Genomic DNA, 23075 nt, shown 5'->3' on the forward strand with positions numbered 1-23075 from the left:
ATAGATGGGGTTCTTTAAAAATTTACATTTGTTTAAAAAATGATTCTAAAATCTACAGACAAATGATAAATACAGAAAGAATTATGCCGGTATGTTACTGTGGTTGCCTCTAGGTAGTACTGATTAATGATGAATTTATCCTTATTCTCACTTTTCTATACTTTTCACATTTTCTGTAATGAGTAGATATGCCTTGATAATCTAGGGTGGGGGGAGATAAAATACGAAACAGAATCCAAAATACTGTATGTGGAAAAACAACTAGAAGGAAAAACTGCCAAAATGCTAAATAGTAGTTATCTCCAGACGATTTGATAATGGTTGATATTTTCGTTTGTTTTTCTCACTTATTTTATACAATAAATACAAATTACTTTAATAAAAAAGCCATTAGACTTATAAAACTTGCATATTAAAAGTATTAATGCTGTGTTGATTTCAACTATATTTCATTTATCCTTCCTAGCTAATCCTTCTTGTCAAACAACTTTTTTTCCAGAGTCCCTTTTATCTGCCCCAGTTCCACAGACCCCATTAACTGGAATTTTACAACCTCGACCCATTCCTGCAGGGGAAACTGTAATTGTTCCTGAAAATCTGCTGAGTAACTCAGGAGTTAGACCAGTAATCCTGATAGGTAAGGAAAGGAATTCCAAGTTGCCTGTGTCTGCTGGAATCTAGGAACAATCCTCCATTTCACTGCGTGTCTATTCATGTGTTCATGAAGGTATTCATTGATCCATCTATTAATTCTTTAAGCACTTATTGGTCAGCTCCTTCATGATATCCTAAACATGGGACTAGAAGTTGGGAATAAGGCAAAGTCTTTTTGCCCACAAGGAGCACTGTTTAGTGGGGCAGTCTAGAGGTTCACAGCCAAACTCTCCATCATCTCAGAGGTGATGTTTCAGCTGGGGAACTGAGGGGTGGATGAGAGCAGACAAGGTTGGGGACGGCTCATTTCAGTCAAAGGGAGCCAAACGGCAGAGAAAAGGAACAAACTGAGCCAGCAAAGAGGCCCCACTTGGGAGAACCAAGAGGCCCCAGAGCTGCAGATCTAAACCATGGGGAAGCATTTAGGAGTGAGAGCCTTTCCAAGCTCTCTATAAGTGGAGGTGTAGAAATGTAGGGGTCCCTAGATTCCATGACTAATTTAGAGCCTTTCATACCCACATCAAGAGTGCCCTCGTCGGGGGGCTAGCCTAGGCCAGAAGAAGAAGACTGCCGGCTTTACCTTCGGGACTAAACAGATAGGGTGTTTAAGCCCACTAGATCTTTATGGTATGTCTATGTGAGGTGTTATCTGTTTCTTGCAGTTGGCTTGAGCCAGACATGGATGGTTTCGCTTTGAGCCCTGTTCTTTATCAGACTGCCCTATCCACTGCTCCTGGACCTATAGGCACTAGGGGGAATCCCAGTTGTTTAAATTCCATATAGTCAGGAAGTTCTTACTGAACATTTGAATTGCATGCACAGTGCAACTAAGCCTTGGAAAGATACGTAAAACATGAGGACCCTTTGGTGTCTGCCTTTTAGAAAGACTCACAGAGGGACTGTTCTCTTCACCATACCACAAATACAGGGTGTATTTTCAACACGTTTGTGTCCTATCTACTTCTAAGATGATTTAAGGCTGTTTACTGACAATTAGGAAGAGAACACAACAAAAATGGCTAAGATAGCAAAAAAAGTAAGAACCTCCAAGTCCCTGCAACTGGAAGAATATTGCTGTTGATCAATGAATTTAGCTTAAATGTTTTAAAAGAAAACCTCAAGAAGTGACACATGTTATTGTAGCTTGTCTGTTTGTTTGTTTTCTGACTTCTTTTCTGAAAAGAAACTTGATCAGGAATTTTACCTGAAAACATTTTATTCTTGCAGTTTTACAAAGGGTACAGAGATGTTTCTGCAAACTCTCATCAGTCCTCTATGTCAGAGATATAATATTAACATGTCTCTTATATAATATAGTTTGAGTATTAATATAATTAGAGTATTTTGCTTCCTGTTCTTCTAATTTAATGAAAGGGTAGAATTTAGAGCATTCGCATGAATTCCCTGGGATTGATATATTTGAGTGATTTGTTTGGTAGCCATCTCAGAGGGCAGGGAACTTTGTTAAGCATCGTTGATCCTAGTTGAGCAAATATACCTGGTTGGACCTCAAAAAGAAATGTTGAACTTCACTGACCTGCTTCTATTGGGGCAGGCTATGGCACTTTACCCTATTTCTATGGAAATGTTGGTGACATTGTTGTGAGTCCTCTGCTGGTGAATTGCTACAAGATTCCACAGTTGGAAAACAAAGATTTGGAACAGTTAGGTTTGACTGGCAGCCAGCTCCTGAGTGTGGAAAACATGATTCTTCTGACAATACAGTATCTCGTGCGGCTGGGTAAGCAATTTTCAATAATCATTTGATTGCGACGATTTTTATTCTTTTTTGGAACATACTTTTTTCCTTTCTTACCCACTTTCTCACATTTATCCACTTCTTACTTTCCCCTCTTTCACGTCTAACATTCTTTTTCTTCAACCCCATTCTCTATGGCTTTTCCCTTTCCTCTCCTCCATTTCTTTCCTACTCCTTTCCTTCTCTTTCCTATTTCTTTTTCTCCCCCCTATTTCTCTCAGATCTAGCCTCCCTTGCTGCTGGCTTTGCTTCTTTGGGTCCTAGAAGAGATAAATTGCTCCACCTGGTGTCCAGGGCCATAATGGTCCTAAAGTCTCCAAAGCAGTTGATGTAGGCAGACTGTCCAAGGGCTGTGCCGTGGGTACCTCCCTTGTGAGTCAGGCCAAGCCACCTTTCTGAAAGTGCAGCTACCATCTGGAATGCAAATGTAGCCATTGTGTTAGACAATTATTTTCCAATTTTCCACTTAGCCTTTTTATCTTGTTTATCCACTGCCCCTACACCCATTTTTTTCTTCTCCAGCTCCATCCCTTTGATGTAGTCCCAAACTGCTTCCTTTCATTGAGATAGTAACTTGGACCTCCCTGGAAGGTTTTCTGAGCTTTAGGGTAAGGGGATACCTAGGTCATGAACCCTTCACTTCCTCTATTTGATATCTCCTCCTGAGCCCCACAGTGGGTGTATGCAGGTGCCCTGACAGGACTTTAGTGGCTCCGCAGCATTTGCATTGCAATGTCCTTTATTTTGCAAACTGCAGTAGGCCATCTAATATGCAGCCTAATTATATACCTACTCCAGGACTTCAAACTGCTGATTTACTTAGGAAAATGTTCAAGATGTAAAATTACACATTAAAAATTTTATCTGCACTCTTGTGATTTTTTTTAATGATTTTAAATACTTTGGTGTTAAATAATAAAAAACATGGGCCAAACAATGTTACACACACACACACACACACACACACACACACACACACACACACAAGCTTCAGCTTCAGTCTTTGGAGCATCAGCTAGCAATCATGGCTGCAACTCTTAGTACCCTGAGAGCCCAAAGGCCTGCTTTGACATGGAATCTACTTTGACATGGGATCTGCTTTGACACAGGCTTTTGAAACTTGCAAGGCTTCAGGTATCTCATGAGCCACTTTCATGATAAATCTAGGACTTGCTAATCATTTTTATTAGTAGGTAGTAAAATTATAAAAATCTCCTGGGTCTGACATTTGATGTCATCATTTTAATTGATACATACTGACTTTCAACCGTGTTCCAAGATGAAAAACTAGCTTCTAGATGTATCCAGAATCAGTTATACAAGGCCACATAAAGCAATGCTATTTTAGTTAACCAAGCCTATCAGTATAGCGTTTTTTAAAATCTCAATACCAATTTAAATAGTCAAAGTCCAAGTTAATTAAAGGAACTAAATGGTCAAAACAAAACCTCTTTCCTTAAATTAGTAAAAGCTCTTTTCTTAAAAAATAGAACAATCTCCATTCAATTAGACAAAACTCTTCTCTGCCCTGCAGGATCAGTTCTCTCCAGGGTTTTACTTGCAACCAATTAATTATGTTTCTCAATGTCCAACATAAATAGATATTTCTTTTTCTTAATCTAAATTGTGTACATTGAGACATCTCTCTCTTTAACTCTTCTGGAGTCCTTAATTTTTTTTTTTTTTTTTTTTTGCCTTCAGAAGTTTTGAAGAAGGCAGCAAGAATAGTTTCACATATGCTAAAGATTATAAATTGACATTTGAAAAAATAAATCCAAACTTCTAAAAGGACAGGTGTAATACTTGGATGGCTCAGTTATCTGAAGGTAACAGAGAAGAAGAAAAGCAAGATTTTTCAGAAAGAACAGACCTTTCCACTACAATCACTTTTAAAAAAAAGTCTCTGTTATTTCACAATCTGAAAATCTTTTGAAGTAGATAATGAAATCAGCAAATCCAGAGATTCTTGGAGGACTCTGAGTCTATTGGAACCTTGTCTTTTCCTATTATGGTGGCTCTATCTGAAAAGCCTTCGGACCTGATGCCTGGGCTACACTGAGTTACTGGAGATAAGCATCTGAAGAAAAAAAATTACTATATATTATCAAGCTTGTGAAAAGTTGAGAAAAGGCTCCTGCAATTTAGCTGTAAAGGCTAAGGATGCAGAAATGACGGGAGGTGATTGGAAGCAGGGCAATTTACTCTAAAAAGTTTCTTACCTCATTTAAACTTTGATACATTTTCCTCCATTTCTCAATTCCTAACAGTAATTCAGTCAAAACTCTGTAAAAGTGAGTTTTAAGGCAACCGAGAACGCTATGAACATGTTTGATATTTTATTTTCCCAGAATGCCTTCGTATTTGGAATTAATTATGCTGCCTAACAGAAAATGTTACTCCATGGTGGTTTGGAGGGGGCCTTATGCACACACCTATTAACCAGCCTCCTCAGATTGTCTATGAGAGGCCGGAGGGAACTGGAGAAGTCACAGCCACATGCTTTTGAGCTGTCATTTGTTCTGATGGAAGAAAGCTTTAAGTACATGACCATCTTCCCTTCTTCTCCATGCAGTCAGTACAGATCTTGTGCTTTGAGCTCACTACTAAGTGTGTACTCAGTGGCCACGAACCGTGGTGCTAATTTGATAAAGTTAAATGAAGATCAGAAGCTTTGGTGGCTCCCAGGTGATAATAAGGCATCCACTAGTAAGGGATTAGGGAAGGCACAGAAACATAAACACAATGTAAGCATTGCCATTTTCTTGCCCTCTTTCCATGTATTGCCATTTTCTTGCCCTCTTTCCTGCTTCCCTCTGGCTCCAACCAATCCTGGAAAAAACTGGTTTTTTCCAATTAAAATTGTTTATTTTTAAAATGTATGATATTTTATTTAATTTTCCTTATCCTATCCATTACTAAACTTGCATTTTTTTTTACTTTCCCTGAGAATATGGGCAGGGTCCAGGGAGGCCACTTAAACCCCTGTTAGAGGAAGGAAAGGTTTCTGACTCACTCAGGTGCCTCGTTCTCATACAGAAGTCCAGTCCCTCATCCCTGTATTCTTTGCAAGGGGATTTTGGCTTTGGATTCTGAAGCTATTGCTTGATCTCAGATCACAGACACTGAGGGGGTCTATATCTGTTTCAGGAGGATGAGTTTCAAATCTCAGGTCCACACAGCAAAAGAAATACCTTTGAGTAGCAGGAGTGAACAGTCTTGCTGGTTTCAATTTAAACTAAGTGTAGGAATTCATTTGTGTCACTTGGATGCCAGACACTGACTTGCTTATTTTGCCTCAAAGACTGGTTGAGGGACTTCCCTGGCGGCCCAGTGAGTAAGACTCTGTGCCTCCAATGCAGGGGGTGTGGATTCGATCCCTGGTAGGGAAGGTAAGATCCCACAAGCTGCGCAGCTCCGCCAAAAAAAAAAAAAAAAAAAAAGACTGGTTGAGTTTCTAAAGAGAAACAAAATACCTCTAATTCCAGGCACCACAGATCACCCATGTAAGCTTAACCATAACCTCGGCCAGGGAAGAGGGCCACATGCCATTCTTAACCCAGAACCCTGGGGAATAACTAGGTGATGAGAGCATTCTCTATCTGGGGAAAGCGTGGAACTGCCTAAATATACATTGGGAGTGAAAAATAATTAAACTTAGTTTTCCTCGTGGACAGTATTCTCAAAACTAGGTATAGAGGCAATACATTAAAATGTTTTTCTAAGGCACCTATGAATAAAATGAGAAATGAGTGAAGCCTGAAGCTGATTATATACCAGTAGGTTAGCTTCTTGCTTCATTAGTCATTAACTATTTCTGTAACGCCAAGTTTAATATGTCAACAAAAATACCACCTTCAGTGACCATCTCCCAAGGCATACAATGGAATTGATACTGTCTCTGAGAACATCTTCTTTTAAAGATATCAAGAAGGGAAGTCTGCATTTTAAATATAAACGTGGATCAAGGCAAACAAAAAAGAGAGAAGGTAATTTAGCAATGGAAAATGGTTAGTAGAGGCAGTATACTTGAGGCCACTAGAGGAAAAAGAGCTTATTTGCCAGGTGGAATAGACTGCACTCTGATGTGTGTGTTTGTGTGTGTGTGTGTCTTTTCTAGCTGTGATTAAAAAAAAAAAAATTCTAGCTGTAATTCTCTTCAATTTAGGTCCTGATCAGATACCTCTCAGGGAAGAATTTGAGCAAATTATGCTGAAAGCTATGCAGGAATTTACTCTGAGAGAGAGAGCCCTGCAGATGGGTGGTCAGTGCACGCCTGTGTCACCAGGACAGCTCCCCTGGCTGGCTAGGTTAATTGCCAGCGTATCTCAAGACTTGGTTCATGTGATTGTGACCCAGAACTCCTTGGCGGAGGGCATTTCAGAGACATTGAGGACTCTCAGTGAAATGAGACACTATCAAAAACTACCAGATTATGTTGTGACAATTTGTGCATCGAAAATCAGAGGAAATGAGTTTTGTGTGGTAGTATTAGGTGAGTCATTTTTTCATTCATTCATCATCTGTCCATTTGTATAATACTAAACGGGGTGTTTCAGGCATCCATGTAATTAATCTCTGGTCAAGGGCTCCAACTTGGGTTCTTCCTCCTAATTTTAACTTTTCCTTTGCTCCTCAGATCAGATTTTTATAGCCCTTAGTTTGGCTGTTGTCCCTGTCAGCTGGTTGTGGGAGCATTATTTCAAAGCACACCCTAGTAACAGATACCCTTGTCTCATGTAACTTCTGTCCTTAAGATGTTTTGGAAATGTTACCACTCCAGCATGTGATAAAGCCATTGCCACAGGTGGTTTAAGCCAGTTAATCATATTTGCCAGGAACTTAGCTCATATATTCACCTCTTCACTAAGAGGATATTTAATGTTATAACATTGACCATAAAGAAAACGTTCAGAAAGTTGGTATGTTACAAAATTGATTTTTGTTTCTGGTGCTGATTTTCTATCAGGCACCATCCTGAGTTGCCATTTGGACCAAATTTTGCTGCGTTGCCATTTGGACCAAATTTTGCTTTTCTTCTCTCAGTGAATGGCTTTCACCTCTTCCTAGCAAAGGGGCCAAGCCCTCTTGCTTTGACCATACCCACCTGCCCATCTCTCTGTGATACATATTTCTTTCAAAAAGCTTCATCAGAAAGTGTAACACATTCATTTTCTAATTTTCATTAGTAAAAAAACAACATAAGTTTATATTTTTAAGACTGATACTCATAATAGCCATGCAGACACAACTTTTTAAAGGTTTTTCACATTCCTCTCGAGTCTTTTAAATAGATGCATGGTATGTTCTCACCATTACAAACATAAGGTATGTTATTTTTTTCCCTTGATCACCTAACTTTGTATTATAAACTTTTCAAATGAAATTTTGAAACTGTCATTTCAAATGCTGTATAATTGCCCATCTTTTGATATGCCATACTTTTCTTAGCCAAGTCCCTCTAGCTACATACTTTAGTTGTGTTTCCAGTTCTTGCTGTTCTAAATCACTTCCCGGTGAACATTTGTTCACTGGCATGTTGTCTCCCCCTCTGTTCTGCAGGTCAGCATCAGTCCAGAGCTCTGGCAGAGAGCATGCTCACCACAAGTGAGTTTTTGAAAGAAATTAGTTATGAGCTCATCACAGGAAAGGTCAGTTTCCTGGCATCGCATTTCAAAACCACATCATTAGGTGAGTGGCAGTCAGATTCAGCAACACTGCCGGCCCCTGGCTGCGTGATTTTCTGAATTTAAATCTTAGTGTGAGCTGAGTGTGGAGGTTAAGCTTGCCCGCTGATCTTCCCTCATTTGGAATGGTTTCTCCTAAGCATTTTGTTACTGACACAGCAAAGGGGTCCAGGCACAAGGATGTGAGGCCTCAGCTCAGCCACTGCTTTGTTGTGTGACCTTGGGCAACGCTCTGCCTCCCCAGATCTCAGTTTTCTAATATGTCAAATGGAGATATAATGACCCCGTCCTGCCTGCTCTGAGTATTATAGGGGCTGAGAGAGATTTAGTATGTGGGAGCATGGAACCTGTAAGCACAATACAAACAAGGGTAGCTCTGGCTACCGAGATCCTGCTACAGGGATGGGTGAGTGTAAATTCCGACGTGAAAAGTGGGATGACCAACAGATCTCGACGGGAGCCCAGCGTAACTGCCCAACTTGGAGACATACAAACATGTCATTCCTTGTGACTTTCTTATCTCCACTTTATTTTGTAATAGGTGATGACCTAGACAAGCTGCTAGAAAAAATGCAACAGAGAAGAGGAGATAGTGTGGTGACCCCTTTCAATGGAGACCTTAATGAATGTGTGTCACCTCAGGAAGCTGCTGCTATGATCCCCACGCAGAACCTGGGTAATGTCACCACAGGCCAAAAGGAGGAAACTAGTCCTCAGGACAGACATAGAAGCTAAGTCGTTCTGAGGGTTTTAAGGTCTTGTCTTCAAGTCACAGACTATGACAGGCCTTTCCTCATTATCTACATGATAAATCTGGCTCAAGTTAAAAATGCCTTACCCTGTGGCCTGGGCCCCATGCCTTTGTTCTTAGTAAATTTCTCCTAGAATTAAAATCAAAGCCAAAGACTTTATTTTAAGCAGTGCCTCTCTTTGTTTTTGTTTTCTTGGGGGAGCGGGGATCCTTGGTGTACTCTCCTTAACTCCACCAGCTGTGCTCACCACTGTGGGTGCTCATGTAGGGCTTCAAAGAACTACTTGAAAGAATCTAGACTACAGTCTGTGCAGGGCTCCTGGCTCTCTGCTCCCTGCATCTACTCTCCAATGTGTAAAACACACATAATCTCAGGGTTAGTGAGGCCTTCCTGGCAGCTGGAGCAGAAACACTGACATATCATCTGACCTACAACGAGCTTGCAGAATGCCAAGGGGGACGGTGGGACCAGGGGTGAGGAGTTCAATCACTAGATTAGATTCCTTTAGGTTCAAATCCTTCCCCAGTTCCCTGTTTGATAGGGACAATATAAGAAAGGACAGAACAGAGAACAGGAGAAGGATGGATACGAAGCAGAGATGCTGACAGCCTTTTGGCTTCCACTTGATGGGAATGCATCCTTTATGCATTAGGATGACAGCAGGAAAAGTAGCATGGCTTGGCATTGGCTCAGGCGTAAAAATGAATTCAAAGGCAAAAGTTTTTGACTTCTGGACATTGCATGACAATAAATTGACCATCCAGATAATCTAAAATGTGTTATGTGAACAAAGTTAAAATTTTGAAATTCTCACATGCCCACATACATATCCTTGATTCCCTGTTTAAGAAACATTGCTCGGGAATTCCCTGGTGCCCTGGGTTCAATCCCTGGTCAGGGAATTAAGATCCCGCACGCTATGTGGCCAAAAAAAGAAAAAAAAAAAGCTTAAAATAATAATAAATAAGAGATCTTGGTGGTTAAAAAAAAAAAAAGAAAAAAAAAAGAAACATTGCTTAAAGATATTTTTAGGTTTCCTCCAACGTCAAAATTTGTTAAGTTCAATTCTACAGAGTTATGCCATCCCCTGTGTTAGTCCCCGTTCATCTAACCCGCAAAATGAAAGAAACAACAGCCTGACTATCCAAAGACAGATTTTTATTTTGGTTGGTAATCTTTGTGGGTCAAAAACTATTTGGGCTATTATTAAAGGTTGCAGTTTGGGGCTTTTCTAGAGATCAGCCAGTAGGGAGACCCACCTGTATAAATCTCCACTCGCTGTCAGGGTTCCATGGTGGCTGGGGTCCCATGACTACCGTCTTTGCCTGGGAAGTATTGCAGCTTGATTTTAGAAAACATTCATTAGCACAGGTTAATTGGGCCCTTGCGTGTTCCAGTCAGACTTCCACATGTGTTCCTGATAAAAACCAGCCCTTTCAAGAAGCATTAAATGTTTCTGCTCAGGTGTTTAGCTGACTAAGCCTGTCTCTCATTATGTGTGCCTGTGCATGCATGCATGTGTAAGAGAGATTGATCGCTTGATTATAACTTGTAATAAAAAGCTACTGGCTTGGTTAGAGTATCTGGGCAATGTTTTTCTAATACGTCACCTATTGAGCAGCCAGCTGGCCATGTCATGGGTCAGGTCTCTTCAGATAGTACAGGCATCAGCATGGGAGTTGACCACAGTCACCCAGACCTGCTAGGTCACAAGCACTGGCAAAGTGGAGTCAAGTGGGAAGAAAGGTGAAGTTAGTGTCATGGGGAGGAGAACTTCAAGCCATGTTACAACTGACTTGCTGGAGAGGAAATGTTTACTGCAGTGCCATCCAGAAAAGCTCAAAGGAACTCAGCATGATTATGATTATGGCATTAGCTCTGAACTGGGTCTGGGCTCAGGCACCTGACCTGTGCTGATAGTCCTAAAGAAACCAGGAAACTCTTCCCCTTTCCAGAGATGAGTCCTGGCTCCAGCTGCAAGAGTGTGGTCTGTCCCCCCATTTCTGGGCAGGGGAGGGGTGCTGAGTTCATGCCTTGTGAGACAATTTATATTAAAATAATACATTTGTAAAACTACTACATTCACTCTTGAGCACATCTTTTCAGCCAAGTTGTCAGGGAAAGTGGGCAAATCTATTGAAAGTCAATAGAGAGTGAGGATAGAAAGTGAGGATTCTTGGTGATAGAGCATCACTCTACCCTATGTGTATTATTTGTCCCTATATGGATTCATAGAGGCCATCACAGAAGTGAATTAATCTTGTTCTTATGACTTTCTTAAATTTTAGATCTAGATAATGAACCCTTCCAGATTTATCAACCGCAGCTTACGGTTGCCAGAAAACTCTTGTCCCAGGTGTGTGCCATAGCAGACAGCGGCAGCCAGAGCCTGGACCTCGGCCACTTCAGCAAAGTGGACTTCATCGTCATTGTCCCAAGATCAGAGGTTCTGGTCCAGCAAACTCTTCAACGGATTCGACAATCAGGTAGGATGGAACTTTCAAAGAGGGCCCTGCCTAGATCCAGCCTTAGATTCCCTCTGTCTCTTTCTTTGGCTTAATCCAGACATTTTTAGGGGCCTGATTCTATTAAGTCTGTGATGTCATCAGTGGATTAGAAACTGGCCACTCATGTATGAAGAGAAATGTCCTCAAGGCAAAGATAGCCCTGCCTGGGATGACGGGGTCTGTGCCACCTGAAGTCCTTCTGTGGCTCAGTGAGTCATTCTCATGGGAGGATTCTTGTACCTTTTGCACACTACCAGCAGATTTTTCAGCCTAGAAACCAGAACGCTATGCCCTGTGTCAGCAATGAGAAACCTCATTAAAAAAAATTCAAAGTTAGAATTTCTCCTAATTTCTTTAAGAGAATAAGTAGAGAGGAAAAAAATTTTTTTCCAGAAAATGTGAAAAGGTAGGGAGCAAATATTTTAGAAGTCTGTGGTAAATAACATCCCTCTCAAACATAAAAGTTGCTTAGAATTACAAGAAGCAATAAGGAATTTAGAAAATTGAGACTGCTGAAAATGCCTGCCTTTGTAAACTAGGTTTGAAAAAGAAATTATAAATGTCAAGTTGCTTCTGAGTACCTTAGCTGGGGGAAGACACACACACACACACACACACACACACACACACACACACACACGCAGATTTTAACTGGAGGATAAATCTTTTTGCCACAGTAAAAAAATTTATTTTCAATATATTTGAAAACAGGAAGCAGAAAACTTCAGAAGAGCTTAAAATACAGTTTATATGTTCCACACCTGTCATTCAGTGCTCCTTAAACTTTAGGGTGCATGCAGATCACTAGGGATCTTGTTAAATTGCAGATTCCCCTTCAGTAGGTCTGGGTGGGCTCCAGATTCTGCATTTCAAACAAGCTCCCAGGGGCTACCTGGGCAGCTGGTCAGAGGACCACTCTTTGATTAGCACAGCTGTACAAAAAATCTTTCATTCTAAGTTCCATGGGCCAGATGAGCTGACTAACAAAAGGCTTTTCCCTCTTTAACACCTCTTAGTGGCTGTGACTGAGACATGTAAAGTCTTTCCATGCCTCGTCGAGACCCAAGCGCCTGGTTAACAGTGCAACCTGTGTTTTAGCCTCTAAAATTTTGAATGACAAGTTACAAAATGGCCTGTTAGAAATATTGACTTATAGTTGAATTAGCCAGAGACGGTCAAATGCCTTCTCTCACAGCTCTCCCAGAAACTGGAGTGAGTTCTAGACATCCTCAGCTACTGGCCATTCGTCATTTTCTTTCCGCCCCCCTCCATTGAGGGAAATGGAGGGGTTTTCGTCACACCAGGCATGAACCAGATTTTTGCTACTTCTTGTGGATTTTCCACTTTATTACTGTGGAGGGAGCACAAAGGGCATTTGTGGCCTTCCTGAGTTTGTGATCTGATATCCCAGTCATACTCCAGCCAGGTCATCTTAGCACCTGTTTCAAGGGGTGAAATCATCCATGGTCAAGTGGTTGTACTCTCCCCAGAGCCTTTTCCTCAAATAACCTGTTGATGACCTGTATTTTCGCCTTTTTTAATCAGTGCAAGACCCTAAATAAAACCCTGCATTTTTGACAGATAGAGAAACTCTATTGGTCCTTCCTTTTCCCTTCTCAACGCCCTCAGATTTTTCCAAAGTGAGTATTTTGAGATTATCATTCCTTAGAAAGGACTGGTATTTGACTAGTTACATAAGCTTAGAATCCAAGAAAATCAGTGTTACAGAGATTCAGAAAATTCAAGGCAAAGCATATTTTTAAAATTATTCACATCTGGCCTTGGCATACATACTGAAAATTTTTGCTGCAGAAACAATCACTTCTATATATTTTTAAATAACTGTATTCATTTTTATTATACAAAAAACCAGAGTTGTTGTTTTATTTTGAAAAATAAAAGAAAGTAGGAAACTTTAAACACTTATAATCCCACCACTCAAGGATAATCACTGTTAAAATGACTTAATACCTAGTGTTCCAGGCTCTCTTCTCTGCCTATGTCTGATATTATAGTAGGCACATTTTTCCACATCATTAAGGTTTTGTAAGCATCACTCGTAATGAATGTGTATGATATTCCATATCATAACAACACCAAAATTTATTTGCTTTTTTTATTTGAATACCTTTGTATTTTTGGAACACATCACAGTTGATAGAACCCGAAGGACCAGAAACATTTTAAGGTGTAAAGAGATTGTCCAGAGCAGAGATTCTCCACTAAAACAACTCTTGAAAGTCATTGCTATGAAAACACAGAGGATTCTCAAGAAGTCATCTGACTCAGTTTCCTCATATTTTGCCATGTGAATCAAGGAGAGCTACATTTGCCTAAAGTCCAGAGGGCAGTGCTTTGGGGACAAGGACTGTTCTCTCATCTCTGTGTGCCTGGTGCCTCATTTCTGCCTCTCCTGGGCCTGGCACCAGTAGGGGCTCAATTAGGGGTTCGGGTTCGAAGGGAGAGCTGGGGCTGGAGGGAGGAAGGGGAGGGATGGGCAGAGGGAACACCAGTGTCCAAGTGCTTTGCTCTCTGGTTCCATTTACCTTTCCCTAAAGGAAGCATTTCAGCAGCCAGCCTGCCAGGAAAAGCACCAGGCAGGGAGAAGCAGCCAGGACATGCAGAAAGGCCACATCCTTGGCAGCCCTTGTGTGGCTGAAAGAGAAAGGTGAAAATAGAAACCATCACGTTGTTGCAGACTCAGCACTAAGGCGAAGCATTTGGTACCTTAACTTACTTTCTAACGAAGGAAGGGAGGCAGGGAGGAAAAGAAGACAAAAGAAAACAGTACAGAAAGAATTGGAAGGTAAAAAAAAGAAATGAAATGGGTTAAACCTTTTTAAGTTTGCCCCAGATGGACTTGTAAATGCTGCAGTGATCAATGGAAAAGCAACATAAGGAATTTTTAGACCATAGGAAATTCTTTTGTTTTAGTGTCATTTTTTTTTACAGACTGATGTTGTAGCATAGTTCTTCTAATTCAAGAAGCTCCAAATGCTATAAATTAGAATACTAGGTTATCAAAATGCGATCAAAGTGCAAGCCACTTTCAACTCCACATGAGTAGGATGAAAACAGGAAGGATTAGTGACACCATATTTTCCTCCTCCCTGCTTTTAAAATGGTATCCGTGGGAGCCCCCAGCAAATGGGAGCAGATCTACGAGTATCCAGTCAAGGAAGTTTTATCATGCTCAGGGGAATGACATAAATTTGACACCTCAATACATGCCTGATCATAAAAGAACCAGAGAGACAGTTTCGTCTGCTGATACGTGGATAGGTTTTAAGGCAGTGGGAGAGATTAGGAGGGGAGGAGAAGAGAAGGCAATTTCACTTTCTGAAATGTATTTTCTTGGTCTCATCAACCTTATGTCTCCTTGTTAGTCAGCAGAAAATGTAAGCGGAATAAAGGAAGTGAGAAAGGCAGCAGGGAGTGGGATCCCAGGGAAGAAAGTACTAGGAAAGCACTCTGCCCTGAGGTGGAGTAGGGAAACACCAGAGATTCCTCTGTACAAACAGAACTGAACAAGTACCTAACGTTAGCATCTGTGAAGTCAGTTTCCAACCACGTCGTAGCTGCCCAGTGCCCACCCCTAGTTTATAGACAGCGTTGGCACCTGCCTCACAGCCACCACCTCCCCTCCAAGTGGACGACCCCACCGAATCCTAGCTTCTCTGCATTAAGCTCTCATCCGCAAACACCTTTCCCTCTACTGCTCATCAGGCGCCTGCCCCCTAGTCATATCCCAGACGCTCCTGGATCCTGGACTTGTAAATTCTAACAACCCCAACACCAGACCACGGACTTCTTTGCAACATACACTGTGTGGGGAAAAAAAATCAACCTTTCCGATTGATGCCTCATAAATTCTTTCTGGTTCTTTAGTTGGCTCTCTCTCCCGCTTTCCACGGTGACTGGCTCTTGCAGACTCCGTTTCACTCACAGTTCTGACCTCATCCTTCTCTTAGCAAAGGACCATGCCGCTTATTTCTCCCCTCCCCCACCCCCAGAGGAAGAAAACTTCAGATAAAAACTTCCTTCCAAATCTGGAAACCTGCCTGCATATACACCCATCATTCCCCCTTCCTTCCTGATCAGTGAAGAGCTGCCCTGCTCTGTGTAAGCCTGCTTCTCCCACCTTGCTCTGGAGGCCGTGCTGTCCTCATTCTCATGGACCTCACACTCTGATGATCTCCTCTCTCATTGTCACCTTCCATTTCCTTCCCTCCTGGAGCTCATTCCATCAGTTTTAACCTGCCCCACTCCCTCAGAGACAAAACAAGCAAGCCTCTGTTAATCCTACCTAACCCTCCAGTTTATCCTCCTCGACTTAAGTGACAAACTTACTGAGGGAGTTGTCTGTTGTCATCTTCATTTCCTCAACTCCCAGTCACTCAACACCCTGCAAACTGGCCTCCACTCCCCACTGCCACGCTTCTAGGACTCTCACCAATGTCACCAATGACTTTTTCTGTCCTTACCTGGACTCCTGACAGCACAGGTGCCCTCCATTCCTTCCTTTAAGCACTGCAGTGCCTTTGGCTTCCAAGACACATCCTTTCCCAGCCTTCCTTCTACAAGTCATGCTCCAGTGCTACTCTGTACCCTGTGGTGCTCCAGCCCGACACTCAAGACTGCGTAGTGGCTGTGTGTTTATTGATGATCTTTCTCTTCAGCTAGAAAGCAGATATTCAGGGTATAGGTCTGTCTTCTCTATGGCACAGGAGACACTTAACAAATGTGTTGAACTGAAGTTTTGTAACGTTCTGTTGAATTTTAAGTTAAAATCTATTTTAAGAGGAAGACATAGGGAGTTCCCTGGCGGTCCAGTGGTTAGGACTTGGTGCCTTCACTGCCGTGGCCTGGGTTCAATCCCTGTTTGGGGAACTAAGATCCCACAAGCCGTGTGGCACAGCTGAAATAAATAAATAAATAAGAGGAAGACATAGAAGTAATTAATATTTAAGATGTGGCAGTCCTGTGGCAAAAACAAATTCAGCCATTAAAACCATGTTTCGCAAACCTACTTTGGCCAAGAGTAAAGCCCTTGAGATGGGTATGTAACAGGTGTATCTGTCAGTCACACAGGGCTCTGAAGTCGTATCTGTGTGTTCAGAATGCTCTTCTTGTGCAGATCTAGTGCTGCTTTCCTCCTTGACCCAAACAAACAGCATAGTCATATACATCCACACAGCGAAGTCTCACCGAACCCAAATTAGAGAATTCTCTCCCACTGGGAGGACAGAAGGGAGCCAGCCAGGCCACCAGAAAACAGTGGGACCACCAGAGCAATGGGCACCGAAAGCAATTACCCGGAATTTTAACCAGCCGTTTCAATTCCCAGGTTATATATTTATTTTTCTTTTACTGATATACAGAATTTATTAAGCTTTTCACATGTAATAGAGCATAGTTTCAGTTGCATCTGAAGTGCTAACAAAAGCTCCAGCAATCAAGAATGGCAGCATGTTATCAATATTTTATAACAATCAACACTTGTAGCTTTTCAGATTTGGATAAAATCATTTATCCCAAAGTAAATCTAGTCATGCTTTTAAAAAATGCTTTAGGTCACTGCAAGCTTGGCAATTAACATTTGGCTTAAACAATAATAAAACAATCACAACTTGATAAATAACAAATACAACATTGTAGGCCATAACCATACACAGCATAAGGAAAAGATAGTGAGTAGCCATTAGCATTAATAGAGTACCTTGGCCTCCATGTAGATACTTCCAGAGGCTTTGGTTCATTCAGCCCTGACACTCAGTTTTTAAAGCAGGGGACAGTATCTACAGTATCATTTTGTAATTTCTAACACACTGAAAACAAGTAAGTAGAAAATGATGAGTTGATTTTTATTAATGCATTAAATCCTCAGGAGTTATCACCAACCCCTTAATATAAAATTTTTTCAAGTTATATTAGTCATATAACTTGGTGTGCTACTTACTGTAAATGCTGCTAAATGAATTAAATGAAGACGACAATGTTTCCCCTAATGTGGTTGATTTTAGCACTTTTCAGCTACCTAGATCTAAAAACTTTCAGGCTTTTGAAATGAACATATGAGGAGAGTGTTCATATTTCAACGTATTGATAATACAATATGCTTGATTCAGAACGTTAACTTACAATGTACTCCAAAACTAAAATTTTAATCTGGTGAAAAATAAGTAGCTATAAGTGGCATAATAACCATGACGCATAATAACCATGACACTAAAATGGTTACTGTCACAGATGGTGATAAACAAGGATGTGAGGGCTCCACTCTCAAGTCGCCTAGGATTTTGAATTACTTGTACATATTGTCACTTACAAAACTATAACCAATTGAATATTTAGTCTGGTGTCTTCAAACACCCAAGATATAAGATAACTTATACCAAAACAATATCTTTTCGAAATATTTTTTGTAGCTGGTAGTTCTTCCCTTGGAGGTAAAGAACATTTTGCCAAAACTTTTAATAACCAGGATACAGAAAATTTTAAAGAGCAATCTTAGGAATCAAATATACAGAGATTCAAAGAGGAAAAAAGAAAATTGTATAGAAGACAAAGATCAAACTGGTATCCCAGATCCAGAGCAATTTTGTAAAGTAGGAAAGCAATTATGATAACCCACAGCTTCTTAGGTCATTCTAGTGAGGATCTCCAGGTACTATATGTGTTTTTATAATGATATTTCCTAAATAAAGGGCCTTAAATGCACATGAAAGGGCGTCTCCCAGGAATAGAGGTTAAGATATTTTTACGTTGTTCAACCCACAAACTATTTGGTCAAAGGAATATGTAAAGTTCAACAAAAACACATCTGGTGGAGATTCATGGCAATGAATGTTGACAAGATGTGCTTGGATCTCACTTGCAGCATCTGGCAGTGAGTAGCAGAACAAAGGTGGAATCTCACAGGCTCTCCTGTGTCTCTTCTGGAAGAGGCTCCGTGGTGGTGGAACTAGCGTTTGCAGTCGAATTCAAGAATTCTCCAAAATCACCACCAGCAGGCTTGGTTCCCCCTACTTTAGACTTTAAGTTTTCAACCCTTTCCTCAAATTATTTGAAAGTTGGGGAGTTTTTTACATCTTCCAGCTTTTTGGTGATGACTGATCCAACAGATGAAAAAGCAGCTGAAGCCTTTTGTCCAGGCTGAGATAAGGTTTCAGAGGTCTTCTTGTACGCAGACGTGGCTGTCACATCTTGCCACCCTTTGGCAATGTTCTGTTTTAGTGTCTGTAGTGAATTGATCCCAAGTTTCTACTTGATCTCTGTTAGGTGCTTTCCTTTTTCTGCTAACACTTGAGACAGAGTCTGGATTTCTTCTTCTACCTTAGCAAGTTCTCTTCTTAGCTCTTCTCGCTCCTCCTCTGATAGGGTTTCAGTGGCACCGATAGTGGCAGCAACATCTTCTCCTTCCTCGGGTACTGGGTCTGTTCTCAGTAGACCTTGCTCGCCGCGATCCGTGTCTCCCACCCACCAGCAGCGAGTCCTTGCTTGGCCTCCCTGCCCGCCACCCTCCTCCTGTCCTCCTCCCAGGTTATTTGCTGAAAAGAGACAGCCAGGGTGAAGGAATGTCCATTGTTATAATACTTAAAACTTCAGCATGCTCTAATGATTTAATATTTTCTGGATTTTCATTTCCTTTTTTAAAAAACAATAGCAATTTATTATTTATATTCTACTTTTTTTGTAATAGGGATCTGAAGACATATCAGTAAAAGCAGTTATAACAAACCCATAAAATCAGCCAAAAATTAAATATGATTTTCATTTCCTTTTAAGCATTAGAATATTTTTGCATACCAAAACTTCAGAGAAATTAATTCGATCCCAAGGGAAGATGAACAGCTAAAACTAAGAATAGTTTTATTTTTCTTTAGGATGTCTTCTTGACAGGAAGAACAAGAAATAAAACTTAGAAATGAAAAATTTAGAAATAAAATTCTTTATTAAAAAACATCAAGAGAGGGCTTCCCTGGTGGCGCAGTGGTTGAGAGTCCACCTTCCAATGCAGGGGACACGGGTTCATGCCCCGGTCCGGGAAGATCTCACATGCCGTGGAGCGGCTGGGCCCGTGAGCCATGGCCGCTGGGCCTGTGCATCCGGAGCCTGTGCTCCGCAACGGGAGAGGCCACAACAGTGAGAGGCCCGCGTACTGCAAAAAAAAAAAAAAAAAAAAAAAAAAATCAAGAGATAATAACATTCAAGCCAGACCACATTGTTCTCTCCAAATAAATAAGCAGTACCATGGGGCATTGAGATGAGCACTGGGTCATTTTTACTGATACCTGGACATTTTAGATTTCCCTGATTATTATCAGTTTAACCTGATACTCAGGCTGATTAGCTCCTTCTAGTGATGGGTTCTGGCCACTCATTCAGACTTTTCACCTCTATGGCTTTGACACTAGTGCTCACAAGATATTGTGGACTTGGTGCCTGTGTTCTTGGTTTTATTCCCCTTCAAGACCCTTAGATGGTTGAAAAATTGCTGTTTCCCCTTTAAAGTTTTGTGAGGAATGGCCTTGGAGGACATGATATTGTTTTTCTCTAATCCCATAAAGGGGAATTCAGGCTAATGCTTAAACACATCTGGCCCCGTAGCCTTCAGTAAAGCCAAAGGGGGCACAAGTGGCTACAGTCTAGTTGCTTGGAGTCCTTGTCCATCCAAGAAGGTTCCTCTTCTTTGGAGTTGGTTATTTCCATGGAAGATGTCCATGACTGCAGCACCACCTAAGGCAGCTCCCAACGTTCAGATCAATCACCTTTAGGGAACACCAACCAATCACCAAACACTTTAGGTGATTCCCAACCACCACTGGCTCTGTTCTAGGACTCAATAAGTTGCAAAATGTCCTAAAAGAAGAAGAGTTACTGATGCCTCCTAAGTCCCCATTCATGTTAAAAAGTAAGATTTATTATTTAGGTAGACATGGCCCTGAATCTCTTGGTGCTACCATCAGTATCCCAATTGGACTCTGCTGATGTCCATTTTTTATTGTGGAGTTGGAAAAATGTGAGCTTTGCTTATGATTTATTAGAACATAAACTTTTATTTAATCCTATAGAACTGTGATAAATAAATTATCGAGAATATAGAAAGTGACCTTTCTCAGACCAGCCATTTCTCGGCACTTCTGACCATTTTCAGATGTCACACCTCTAAGTATATTTTTGGAAAACAAAACAAAACATGAGGGTAAAACCAGAAACTAATGAAAAAGTTATCCTATATGGGGTGGAAGAGATAGGGATGGAATGAGTATAACTTTTAATATAGTTTTGACTTTTGATCCTTATAAATGAGTTACATAGTTAAAAAATTAAATTAAATTAAGATGATGGGGAAAAAATATTAAATGCAAACAAAAATAAATGAACCTAACTGCATATCAAATTGATAACATAACCACACACCAAGAAGAATTAATTCAAGGATTGTTTCAAACACGGTTTTCTTATTGAACATTCTCAGTGTGATATATCATATCCTAAGGGTAAAAAGAATTGCAAATGAATCTTGAATTTTAATCAGTATGTGGTTGGAAGTGGTACTGATAATCTTAAGCTATTTTGTGTATATCACAGTATAGAGAAAATGGGTAAATATTTTAATGTTGAAAAACAGTGTTCTTACATGAAAGAAAGGAGAAATATTCATTTTAGATTTAAATTGGAGATAGAAGTATAAACTTATAACTTGAAAAATACTAAATGTCTCTTAGCTCCGTCCACTGAAAGGTTTTAAAAGCAGTGATATTTTGGGACTTCCTTGGCGGTCCAGTGGTTAAGACATAGCTTTCCACTGCAGGGGGTGTGGGTTTGATCCCTGGTCGAGGAGCTAAGATCCCACATGCCTTGCGGCCAGGAAACCAAAACTTGGAACGGAAGCAGTGTTGTGGTGAATTCAAGACTTTAAAAATGGTCCACATCATAATAATCTTTAAAAATAAAATGATATTTTAGGGCTTCCCTGGTGGTGCAGTGGTTGAGAGTCCGCCTGCCGATGCAGAGGACAGGGGTTCGAGCCCCAGTCCAGGAAGATCCCACATGCCGCAGAGCGGCTGGGCCCGTGAGCCATGGCCGCTGAGCCTGCGCGTCCGGAGCCTGTACTCCGCAACGGGAGAGGCCACAACAGTGAGAGGCCCGCGTACCGCAAAAAAAAAAAAAAAAAAAGATATTTTAGTATCAAATGTGTGTGTGTGCACATTTAGCATCTAGATCTTAGGTTATAAATACCATTCCCCATTATACCAGCTCTGAGGTAGGAACAGTCTGGAATCTTGGTTTCCAGAAAGTGCGAAAGTACTCAAAGATCGATGGAGGCATGTCGAAAGGACACAGCAGCCTGCTTGAAGGAGACTTTGCTGTCCAAACTTGGTAATTTGGGGCATCTAAAGGAATGATGGCAGTGGATTGTAACCTACTGGATTTTTGTAAAGCCCATGAGTCCACAGTAATGCTAAAAAAATAAAAGGGGCAGGAGTGAGGGGTGGGACGCAAGCTCTCCTTTATAAAAGAGTACCAGCTAATCAACATAAGAAAATAACAGAATTAAGAAATCCCTGTTTTGCACTACCAATATAGTAAGTAGGATGATGTAGTGGAGCATTAAGCTCAGTGAACCAAGACATGTGTTCTTTCTTTTATTTTTTGCGGTACGCGGGCCTCTCACTGTTGTGGCCTCTCCCGTTGCAGAGCACAGGCTCCGGATGCGCAGGCTCAGCGGCCATGGCTCACGGGCCCAGCCGCTCCGTGGCATGTGGGATCTTCCCGGACCGGGGCACGAACCTGTGTCCCCTGCATCAGCAGGCAGACTCTCAACCACTGTGCCACCAGGAAAGCCCTACAATATAATTATTGATTCTGGCAAGCATCATCAATGGGTACTGAAACCATTGGTTAAAATGTATTCAGGAACAAATATTCACACAGTCTCAAAGTGTCATCCCACATATTAAAAATTACAAAGAGGAAAAGGCATCTTTACAATGGAGAGACCTGGCAGTAGACAGTACCATGTCCATGCAATCAAACTTCGCCATCTCCCATTATGGGACAGATTGACATTATGAACAAGGGGAAGTACATGATGTCACCTATGAAGTATAATTGCCAAAAATGTTTAACCTGAATCTAATCACAAGGACACTATCAGAAAAATCCAGATTGTGTGACATTCTACAAAACAACTAGCCTGCATTTTTAAAATATCGATGAAAAGACCAAAAAAGAAAAAAGACAGGGGAGCTGTTTTAATTATACAGAATAAAGAGACACTGCAAGCAAGTACAATGCTTAATTCTTGATTGGATCTTAGACCTAAAAATAAAAAGTAAAAAACACAGCTCTGGGACAATTCGTGAAAATCATATCTACTACTATATGTAAAATAGGTAACTAATAACAACCTACTGCATAGCACAGGGAACGCTACTCAGTACTATTTAATGACCTATATGGGAATAGAATCTAATAAAGAGTGGATATATGTATAACTGATTCACTTTGCTGTACAGCAGAAACTAACACTGTAAATCAACTACACTCCAATAAAAATTAGTTTAAAAAAACCAAATGTATGCTGTGTACTAGAGAATATTATATCAATGTTAGTTCAATTCTTTGGATGTAATAATGGTATTTTAGTTATGTAAGAGAATGCCTTTGCTCTTAAGAAATACATATTGAGGTATATAAGGGTGAATATTAT

At 40.8% G+C, this 23075-nt stretch overlaps 1 protein-coding gene and 1 pseudogene across 5 annotated transcripts in view; one reads left to right on the forward strand and one right to left on the reverse strand.

Moving 5' to 3' along the window:
* Window positions 1-23075, forward strand: part of GREB1L (GREB1 like retinoic acid receptor coactivator) — a 260136-nt gene that overhangs the window by 192361 nt on the left and 44700 nt on the right. For all 5 annotated transcript variants that reach the window (XM_027127567.1, XM_027127568.1, XM_027127569.1 and 2 more), the window contains 6 exons: window positions 500-637; window positions 2210-2395; window positions 6579-6905; window positions 7973-8101; window positions 8639-8773; window positions 11138-11335. In XM_027127567.1, the coding sequence (XP_026983368.1) occupies window positions 500-637; window positions 2210-2395; window positions 6579-6905; window positions 7973-8101; window positions 8639-8773; window positions 11138-11335 (1113 nt within the window). The remainder of the gene's footprint in view (window positions 1-499; window positions 638-2209; window positions 2396-6578; window positions 6906-7972; window positions 8102-8638; window positions 8774-11137; window positions 11336-23075) is intronic.
* On the reverse strand, window positions 17871-22407 carry LOC113631377 (tumor protein D52 pseudogene; annotated as a pseudogene).

This window comes from Aethalodelphis obliquidens, unplaced genomic scaffold (assembly GCF_003676395.1).
Source record: "Aethalodelphis obliquidens isolate GAN/ISIS:26980383/991018 unplaced genomic scaffold, ASM367639v1 scaffold32, whole genome shotgun sequence".
NCBI lineage: Eukaryota > Metazoa > Chordata > Mammalia > Artiodactyla > Delphinidae > Aethalodelphis > Aethalodelphis obliquidens.